The sequence below is a fragment of the Haplochromis burtoni genome, unplaced genomic scaffold (genome assembly GCF_018398535.1).
Source record: "Haplochromis burtoni strain Fernald_Lab_line unplaced genomic scaffold, NCSU_Asbu1 Contig_98, whole genome shotgun sequence".
In the NCBI taxonomy this organism is placed as follows: domain Eukaryota; kingdom Metazoa; phylum Chordata; class Actinopteri; order Cichliformes; family Cichlidae; genus Haplochromis; species Haplochromis burtoni.
In genome coordinates this window covers 1,415,177-1,426,214 of record NW_024582459.1, presented here as the reverse complement: position 1 = coordinate 1,426,214, position 11,038 = coordinate 1,415,177, and the positions used below count along the sequence as shown (strand labels likewise).

General features: G+C 39.7%; 1 protein-coding gene across 4 annotated transcripts in view; it reads left to right on the top strand.

The window, feature by feature from the left end:
- LOC102299999 (proline-rich protein 5) overlaps positions 1-11,038 on the top strand; it is a 26,365-nt gene that overhangs the window by 2,279 nt on the left and 13,048 nt on the right. The window contains exons 2-7 of one of the 4 annotated variants that reach the window (XM_005927212.3): positions 1,416-1,498; positions 4,814-4,981; positions 5,694-5,774; positions 6,356-6,462; positions 8,384-8,475; positions 8,546-8,686. In XM_005927212.3, the coding sequence (XP_005927274.1) occupies positions 1,473-1,498; positions 4,814-4,981; positions 5,694-5,774; positions 6,356-6,462; positions 8,384-8,475; positions 8,546-8,686 (615 nt within the window). In that variant the 5' untranslated portion in view covers positions 1,416-1,472. Of the gene's footprint in view, positions 1-1,415; positions 1,499-1,717; positions 2,764-4,804; positions 4,982-5,693; positions 5,775-6,355; positions 6,463-8,383; positions 8,476-8,545; positions 8,687-11,038 lie in introns of those variants that run through there. The other 3 variants (XM_014335149.2, XM_042222956.1, XM_042222957.1) reach the window with 3 other exon arrangements.

Sequence of the window (11,038 nt, the reverse complement as noted above, 5' to 3'; positions counted from 1 at the left end):
TGAAGCTGTGTGTGGGAAAGTAAAGCACACACCATCATTAAAAACCATGTAGAATCACCTTTAGGAGCGATAACTTGATGTAATCGTTTTCTGTATGACTCTGTTAGTCTTCTGTCGTTGTGGAGGAATTTTGGCCCACTCCTCTTCACAGCGTTGCTTCAGTTCATTGAGGTTTTGTGAGCATCCGTTTATGCACAACTTCTTAAGGTTCCACCACAGCATTTCAGTTAGGTTGACTAGGCCATTGCAGTGCCTTGTCTATTTTCTTTTTTAGCCATTCTCTTGTAGATTTGCTGCTGTGCTTGGATCATTGTCCCGTTGCATGACCCAATTTCACCCAAGCTTTGGCTGCATGACAGACGGCTTCACATTTGACTCGAGAATACTTTGGCAGGAGTTCACGGTTGACTCAGTGACTACAAAGTGCCCAGGTGCTGTGGCTGCACAACAAACCCAAACCATCACCCTTCCACCGCCGTGCTTGACATTTGGTATGAGGTGTTTTCACTGATACATGTGGTGCTTTTCACTGTGGGCAGACTTCTCCACTTTAATCTTCTCGGTCCAAAGGACATTGTTCCAGATCCAGAAGTGTTGTGCTGCCATTTTCAGAGAGAAGACTTTCTCCCTTTAATCCTTCCCAACAAGCCACACTTGTTAAGTCTTTTTTATTTATTTTTTTTAACTTGCACTGTCATGAACTTTAACATTTAACATGCTACATGAGGCCTTTAGAGTCTCACTGCATGTAGCTCTTGGGTTCTTTGTGGCTTCTCTAAGCATTTCACAGTCTGACATTGGGGGAAATTTGCTGGGACGTTCACTCCAGGGAACGACTATCTGGCAGCTATCTCGACTGTTTTCGACTTGTGAATAATCTTTCTTACTGCAGAATTTTGGACTTTGGAATATTATGTTACAACCCTTCCCAGATTGTTACTACTGTTACACATGTGGCCACACCTGCTGATGATCAGTTGGTCAAGTACATTTAATTATGAGCACCTTTGAGACTACTTACCCTATTAATTCCTGTTTATTAGGAAAAGTACAAAATATCGTACCTATTTCATATCACTGTCCTGAGCTGAAGTATGTGGGTGTCACAGTCTCTTTGTCTTGTATACGCAACACAGATTCCACTCTGCGATTCTGTAACAAAAAACTCTGTAACAAGTTTAAATATTTCAGGGAGTGCAACGAAAACAACTGTTAGTGTTTTCCTCTGTGTTCTCTTGCTGTGACATGTCAATATGTGCTCTGTGATAAAGATGTGTTTACTGAGGTTTCATTAAATTAAAACTGAATGCAGTTTTCTAATTTTTACAGAAGTTAAGTGGCTTAAAAGTCGCTGATATTAGCTGACAAAATATATATTTGTTACCTAATAATCCTAATAATGTTTCCTTTTTCAGATGTTGATTCTTCAGTGGCAGTTTCAGGGTGGTTGCTAGCCATCTGTCGAGACTAACATGGAACGAGAGGGCTCATTTAGAAGGTAAGCATACACACACACACACACACACACACACACACACACACACACACACACACACACACACACACACACACACAACTTCATCAGCAAGTCCTATCACTACACAGAGTTCCATTTTTTCCATCCTTTGAGACACACAAATGTTGATCAAAGTGAAAAACACACACACAACACACACACACACACACACGACACACACACACACACACACACACACACACACACACACACACACACACATTCCTGAGTGACCTCATTCATGCTTTCACTCATTCAAACATCCCCATTGTTTAGTAATCAGAGGGCAGCTATTTGTCGTTAAACTCGTCCTGTTGATTTAGTGCCAAAAAAAAAACTTTTTTACTTCCAAGTTATGTCAGCATCTTTTCGTTTATAAAGTAAATACCTTTTCCCATTAGAACAATACACACCATGTGTAGTTAAGTTGTTATTGTGAGCCTCACCATTGTGTTTTATCTTCTGCATCATCCATTTTTCAGGAGGAAGCTTTTGGCTCAAGCGTGTATAGATTCAATTTCGCTCTTTCAGAGGTGCAGCTCTGAACTTAAACTTAAAAAGTCGTCCTGACTTTGACATGAACTCTGCACAGGGATGTGTGCTGTCTTTTTGCATGTGTGACTGAGCCCAGGGCTCCAGTTTCTTGCTCTGACCCATTTATGCAGAGCTGAACTAAGATTCAGGTTGACAGATGGACCAACAGCAACTATACCTTCCATCTCCTTTTCCTTATTTATTTATACTCGGCTCAGATTTTCCATTCCTTTTTTTCTCGTGAGCTTTCGCACTTCCTTAAAATTCTTTTCATATCAGTGTGTCCGCTGATTACCGATCATTCAGTATGGAGAATACCAAAAATACTGAAGGTTCAATATTAAATAAATAGAGTCATCAGTCTGTATTTACAGCTTCTCCCACACTCTGGGAGGCGAGTGGAAGGTAAAGCGAAATCTGTGTCACCTTTAAATCCTTCCTCTCCCTCTTGGCACCATTCAAACCTCAAAGGGTTCCTTTGTTCGCCTGACACAAAAGCTCACAGGGTCACATGCTGACCAACTGGCACAGACTGGCAAAGGGAGAAAAAGAAGGAGAGTGGTAAAGTGGGAGAGAGGAGTGGGTAGAGAAGAGCACAAAGGGTGACGGTGGGAGAGAGGGAAAGTGAAAGGATATGAGAAGAGACAGAGACAGGCCTTGTTTCATCTTACAGTCATGGAGTGGGGATATGTGGTACCTTTTCAGTTGCTAGAGTAAGTACAATACCTGCAAGTATATTTGAGGTTTTTCATATTTGCTAAACAGTGACTGCCATTTAAATGTGTTTTTTAAAGTTTCGATTCACCTGTAAATTCAGAAGTGATTGAGTAAATGTTTGATAGACATTACCCAAAAATGGACATGTGCACTTTGTTTGTTTGTTGGGTTAATTTACTAAAATTTCAGTATAATTAAAATCCAAATATTAACACTTTCATTTGCAGAAAAAGGCTCACTCTTACTATCTCTAAAGCGCCTTTTCCTCTTCATCTACCTCTTTGTACACTCCTCCCACCCTTCTTTTATCTTTGTAATGTCTGTGGTTTCAATCTCTGCTTCTTCTTTTTTTTACTGTCGACGTGCTTTGTTTGCTTTTTCTGCACCTGATCCGGCATGTGTTATATACCTTTATCCACACCCTGTTTCTTACTCTCTTCTTGAGCTTCTTACTCCCAGGTCTTTCCCCACTCTGTCCTCCCTGTTTATTTTTATCCTGTTTGACTGGCACCCATCTCTTTGCTCAGTGTTTGAAAAGCAGTATCGTTCCCAAGCTAGTGTAAACATTAACAGATGGCTAATAAAAAGCAATCACCTGTTATTAAATGCTAATTTTGAAAGCCATCAAAATCTGGAAAATGACTGAAGTGTATTTACACAGCAGCTGATACGTTCATATATTTCCCCCCCTTTGTTTAGCAAAGTAACATTTTACAGTATAACAGCTTTTAATTTGCATATGCCAAAATGAAGATCATACATGTGTTTGTATTTGTAATATATAACATAGCTGCTACATTTTCAGTCCAGTCCTTGTACTTGGCTATTTTCAGTGGATTCTTTTTATTAAGCTTCTTAACAAAGTATGATCTATAAAGTATTCAAGCATAAAAAAAAGTAGTCTAACTTAAAGGGTGAACCAGTGTTGGGTCTGTATATATATAACAGGTGTATTAGCAAAGAACCAATTTTAAATGACATCTTTAGGCACTTTTTTACTAACAGCTTGTCACACACGCACGTAATTCGGTTCAATTTCTTTACTTGAATCTACGAAAAAGGCCAAATATGACACAGTTTGACAGGCATGAAATAATATTCCATAGTATTCCCAAACACCTGGTAGCTGAAAACATATCTTGGCACAGTGTGCAGTGTCTCCTGAGGAAATGGGACAAATGGATGATGAAACACAAAGTGGCAGGCCTAAAACGTATCTACAGCCGATGAACTGTAGATACGTTTTGTCCTTAAAAAAGTAATGTCCTTAAAAAATATGGAAAAAAAAAAAAAGACGTGACACAGGAGCAGAGAAGTGCATCTGACCTTTCAGTTGATCTGTCTGCAATTCACTGAAACCTCATCCAAAATCTTTTCATGTAAAGGTTGGCTGTAAAGAAGCCATTCTTCTGGACGGGAAAGGGAAAAAGGCTGAGGAATGCCAAATTGCACAAGAACTGGACTGAAAATCAGTTTGACTTTTTTGGTGGAGGTGGTTAGGAGCGAGAGTGAGTGTCTGCATCCAGCTGCAAAACACGGTGGAAGCTCTGTCATGATTAGGGGGTGCATTTCAGCCAGCGGTGTTGGAGATGATGTCAAAGCTGATGGAATTATGAACGAAGAAAAGTACCAGCGGATTTTGATCCAATATGTAATACCACCTGGAAAATTGGCAACAGTTCTTTGGCACAATGGTGATTGCAAACACACTGAAAATGCATTAAAAGCAAACCTGGACAGGAAAACACACAAGGGAACATTTTTGGTCATGGACTGAAGAAATCTTTCCTAAGAGAGTTCACACCAAATATTGACTTCCAGGCTTGTTAGAACTGTACAAACTTATATATCGTATAAATGGTTGTACATTCAAGTGTAAATTGTTGCATCTATTTCCCATTTTTCCAGCAATATTTGAGGAAATGAAATTAATTCATTTAGATGACCTTTACAAATAAGGCTTTTCACATCATCTTTTCCAGTACACGTAAGAAATGAAAGTTGGTGCTTACAAGCATTTTCTCTTTCTTCCTGTTGGCTTTCAAGGAGCCTCCATAACAAACTGAGGTTGGGGACCGGCTCGTCCTCCAGTCTGACTGACCTCTCCCAGGCAAAGACCCCAACAGGAGGTGGGGAGAAGGGAGGAACAGAGGAGAGCAGCAGAGACAAAGGGACCCAGCAGAGGAGGGCCGGGGCTAACGCCACCTGGAACAGGTTAGCCCTGTTTATTATAACCAATGTCAGTTTATATTTTAGTGAATACTTTATTTTGTTAATGGATAAGCCATCACACATTTTTACATGAACAAGTGCTTGTGTGTGTGTTTCCTTTACTAGTGGGAAGCTCTGTCAGTGCTGTTGTCCATGCTATGAATAGGACAGTCTCCTTTCACTTACACATGAAAATACATATACGCACATGGACATCAGCTCTTTCTGCCTGCCTTCTTCCCTCAGGGTCCATCACTACTACACTTTATTTCCATCCATCCATCCCTTCCTCACTCCCTCCTCCTTTTTTCCCATTCTGCTTCGCAGGTTTTTTTCTTCTTTGGATTTCTTTCTTCTCACTCTTTTGTATGGTTGTTTCTAACGGTGTTTCTGCTTTATTCAACACTAAACAGCACAGAGTAGAAAGCAAGAGCTGTCAGTTTGCTGGGTGGCTGAAAGGCTATGTGAACAAATTAAACTGGACACAAACCTTCAGTCAAAAAAGTTCATGCCCGTCTCATTGTAGTATGTTTTACCTTTCCGATGGCCTTCCTTTGGTAAAGAAACCTTTTCAAAGTTTATTTTTAACCAGTTCTTTTGAGGTGGCTTCAAGAGCTCACCGATTGTTCAAACGGCACAATTAAAATAAAATAAATGCATGTATGTGTGTCACTCTTTCTAAATGCATTTCGCCTCTCCGTGTGTTTATTTCTAGCATCCACAATGCAGTAATCTCAGTTTTTCAGAGGAAGGATCTGGGAGAAAATGAACTCTACAATCTGAATGAAGGTGTCAGGTTAGCTGTCTAGTTTTATGTCTCTTGCTGGCCTTTACACCAGTACCCTGAACTTTTAGCTGATTTGTATTTTAGAATATTTGATTAAATTATCACTGCTAAAGCTTTGATTTCCCATCTTACCTTACTGCAGCAGAATATTTCTTACTTGAAACATATATAAACATGCTTACAAGTTAACACAGGCATGTTATACTGTTCATAAATTGGATTTACCTTAAAATTGCTTTAAAGAAGAGACACTGTAACCTTGAAATTAGATGGAAATGCAGCATCTGTCATTTTAGTGTATTTAATCACACAGTGTTTGTTCTTTGAGCTGCTGATGTTCAATCATGATACTGAGCCAGTGCTAGCCTTTGCTAACTGTGGAAAGTTTTATTGAAATTTCCAGATGTTATGTATGCAGTGTGAGCAGCATCTTTTCTCATTTCCTGAGTCTGATGTTCCGTAAACACAGCATTCTGCAAACTCATTACGTCTGGTTCATTTCCAAGGAGGTATCGCTGATGATGTGTGACTGTAAGCATATCGCTTCATGTCCAGTATCCACTCATGTGCTGTTATTATAACCATTGCAGGCAACTGCTTAAGACTGAGCTGGGCTCCTTCTTTACTGAGTACCTTCAGAACCAGCTGCTCACCAAAGGAATGGTCATTCTGAGGGACAAGATTCGCTTCTATGAAGGTAAACACAAATTATTGAGAAAATAGACAGAAAGTGGGACGTATATACAGAGTGAGAAATTTGAACCTTTATTTCTATGATGGTATATCATGTTTTGAATAAAGAAATGGCTGCCAGAGACTGGTGTTTAAACAGTTTGATTACAAGCTTAAAATATAGACATAAAAGGGTAAAAATAAAATCAGGGTTGTCCCTTTAACCTTATAAAGTATTTCTTTAAAGTGGTCAGATGTCAGAGCAAATTTACATGGATAAAATCTCTAAATATGCAAGTTCGTAAGTTTTTAGTTTGGATAAGAATGGCACAAACACAGGTTTTCAGGGAAATTGAAAAAAAAAGCACCCAATAAAAGATCTACAGCCTCTGTAGGCTTCATATTAAATGTTAAAGTTCATCACATTATGATTTGTTTGGAAGGAAAAAGTCCCTTGGTAGCACAGCTTAGGTTTGCAAAGTTGTATCTGAACAAACCACATGACTTCTGGAACAGTGGAGATGTTTGGAGATAATGCACTTCGCCATGTTTGGAGAAAACCAAACACAGCATATCAGCACAAGCACATCATACTAACTGTGAAGCACGGTGGTGGAGGCGTGATGATTTGGGCTTGTTTTGCAGCCACAGGACCAGGACCAGGAGTTGACCATTAACTGTGAGGTCATCTGTTCAACAGACAGCTAAAGCTTAGACAAAAGTGATCCAGAGTACAGCAACAAATCTGCAAAAGAAAAGAATCAAATTGTTGTAATGATCCACTCAGAGACCTTTTTTTTTTTTTTAACATTTTATTTATTTTTAACAGCAGAGCGTCCTGCAAAAACCTTTTTTTCCCCATATGACTGTACATGTCTAAAGCTTTGATATATCAGAGCCAATTACCAGGGAGAAACTCAACAAAAGAGCAAGTTCAGAAATATTAATCTAAAGACTGCAAAAATGTGTATTAGCTGGACGTTTAACACCACCTGTATCTGCTTCTCAAGTAAATTGTGTGTCCTTCATTTTAACGGGGAAAAAACAACCTTTTGTGTCATCTAGGTTACTTATTTGCAGAGAATTATTTTCACCACGGTAAAAAAATTCTACAAAATTCTTTGCTGAGTCTTTAGTTTCAACTCCTTTGTTCATAGCCGACAAAGCCTTCTGGCTTTGATGAGGTGTTCACACTACCAGTAGTTTGTTTCAGGGGAAGTCCGAGATTAGTGTTTTATCTTAACATGACACAAGTCTAGTCTCTAATGGTTTCACACGGGGCCAAATAATAACTTACTAAAGAAATTTCTAGATGCAGAGGTAACTGCATTAGTTAAATATTACTTTGACTGGTAAGATCGTGGCATTTTTCTGCACAAGGACACACAGAAACACACACTGATGCACGCACACAGGTAGAGTGAGAGAAAGGTATTTTGTACTGTGGTAAATGTGTGACCTTTATTTGAAGCACTGCTGAATTGATATAACGCACACACTCTGATGGTGACAGATTTGTGTGACAGAACCGTCATCACAAAACCAGACAGGAAGCGATCCTTTACGTCAATAAGTAAGAAGGTTTGCGTGTGTGTGTGTGTGCATATGCAGAAAAATGTCCCACCAGAAATAAAAGAACAAAGCTGTAAAGTTGCTATCTGGATTATCAGACCTGTTTTTTATAGGTCAATAACTATTTTTGCAATGACACATTTTTTTAATCTTCTGCCTCTGAACTCTGCCCTTGTGTCAAACAATGAAGCCGTGATTATAGTTCAAACCTTGAGCTTGAATTCAAGGACTCCAACAACAGTATTACATTAACTATTTGGAAACTACAGCCACTTTTATGCATAGTCCTTTAAGCATGCTTTCCACAATCCCAATATCTTTTTCCTACATCAGTCTTGATACTTTTATAACTGATCTGCCTGGTTGTATCGCAGGTCAAAAGTTGTTGGATTCTCTGGCTGACACGTGGGACTTCTTCTTCTGTGACGTTCTGTCCATGCTGCAGGCCATCTTCTATCCTGTACAGGTACACATTCTTGCAAACAAGTACTCCAATTAAAGGCCTTCATCACATTGAAACGTGTATATATCATCAGGGAAAGGAGCCATCAGTCCGTCAGCTGGCTCTCCTTCACTTCAGGAACACCATCACCCTCAACCTTAAACTAGACGAGGCGCTCTCTCGGCCCCGAGCCCGAGTTCCTCCCTCCATCATACAGATGCTACTAATACTACAGGTGAGCACACTTTTGTGGTCTGCCTCTCCCATCGTCTTTGTCTAATAATCTCTCGTGCTATCTCTTATATCAGTGTGCACCATTTAACACTGATATCCATGACTTGATGACTGTGATATGAGAGAACAGGGTAAATGGCAACAGATGGAGAAAGAGGAGCAGAGGGTAGAAAAAAGTTGTTGCTAAGGGATCCCACAGGAAGTAATCTCAGTGTGAACACAGAGCACGGTTGTCTTCCCATGACCATTCAGGACCCTCTGCACCCTGTTTGTCTGTGTGAATTATGAGGATTTATGCTATCATTAAAGGCCGTAACAACTTCACAAGAGCTTTATTAGACTTCTGTACCCCTTAGTTCAGTTGATGTAAATTGTAGTGCAGGCAAAGACTTGCTTGTCCATTTCTTTACTTTTTTTTTTGTTTTTCCAATAATTTATAATAATCTGCTTATATATTTTCGTTCAGTTTGTTACATTTTATATTTGATGCCTTACAGTAACTTCTCATAGAGTTTGCACAGACCTAAACAGCCCAGACAGGATGGCAGGATGAAAGCACATAGAAGCTAGTTGTTACAATATTAGCACTTTATAACCAGTCAGTTTGGTCTTGTCCATTGTTACCTAAATGCAATGGTTTCTTCCATTTCTAGAGTAATAATAGTAATGGACATTTTATAGGACTGCTGTTGTTGTTGGTGTCACACTGTTTGGACAGGCCGTGTGAACCCCTAACAGACTCCAACATTAGCCACTAATAGTCTCTTTCATGTGGACTTGCAGCACGGTGATGGGGACTCTGCATAGTACTCCACTTTTTTTTTTCCTATCTCAGTGTAAATGTATTTAAACTAGAGGTTGGAACAGTAAGTTATCAGCTAAGGCAATGTCACGGTCCGCGGGGCAGACTGAGTGGAATGAGTGAGGTGGATCCAGGTACAGACACAGATGAGGAGCCAAACTGAGCTTAAGGAAAAGTGAGCCTTTATTTTGGGGCTGACACTCACAGCCAAGAAGCAAGACAAAATCAGGGAAAATCTAAACTTAAACTGGGAAACAATAACTAAGACTTTCACTATGACTTTGAGAATGAAAACCATGACAGGATGTGGGGTAGGTAGCACAGACGACGCGACAGTGAACAAAGGGAGACGGAGGACTTAAATACACACATGAGGTGATCAGGAGAAGTGGAGACACATGAGGACACAGCTAACTCGAATGAAACATAATGACAACACAGGGGAGAGTAACACTGGACACACTAACACGAGACACGGACCTTCAAGGTAAAACAGGAAACATGACAGGCACAGACTAGACACTGAACTAAACCTATGAACAAAACTCTTAACTAGAATAACACTGAAACTTAGGATTATAATGTTCAAAACAGGACAACTAAAGACTTAGAAAATAAACCATAAAATAGAAAAAACACCAAAATACAAGAAACTGAAAAAAGTGGGTCAAAATGACCCAGAACCATGACAGGCAAGTGTGCTTGGTTACACCCTTATCGACCACTTAGTGCTAACAGGAGGACAGACATTTGTTTAGAACTCTTAAAGATGTCGAAGAAGCAAGCTCCTTTAAGCAATTACTTTGGTGTTCCTCCACCTCCAAAGAAATGAAGGAGTCCGAACCGCAAAAGAAGCGCGTATTCTCAGAAAAGTGGTTTCAGGAGGTGAGCTGGTTTCAAACAAATGATGAACGCACATATATGCATAATATGCCGTGAAAATCCCACTCTAGCAGATAAAAACAGTGCCTTTTATATTATATTAAAGGCACTGTTTTTGTCCACTTTCCCGAGAATACGCACTTCTTTTGCAGTTCGGACTCTTTCTGACATTTCTTTGGAGGTGGAGGAACACCAAAGTAATTGCTTAAAGGAGGTTGTTTCTTCGACATCTTTAAGAGTTCTAAACAAATGTCTGTCCTCCTCCTGAAAATCTTATGTACGCAAACGCGCGTTGCAACTTCTTATCTGGTGCGCGTCTTTTATTTTGAAAGCGCACCTGCGGACCACTTATGTGCACCCCTGTTAATAGACCACACATTTAAACCAGCCACACTTTAAACTTTAACAACATCTAAATTAATTTTTTTTAAGTCATACATCATAGAGTTGATATGAGAAGAGGATTTGCTAAAGCATTTAATTGTACCAAACTGTAAATGTGCTTTTTAATGCCCCTATGTCGTGCTAACAAGCTAACATACTAGTCTGGGGATTGACTCACTTTTGGAGCGTTGCAGTGCTTCTCAAGTAGGCCCAGAAAATATGGGTGTGTCTTGCAACTGAGGTAGCCATGTGAGCTTTCCTCTTCTGTCACCTATTGGTTTTTAT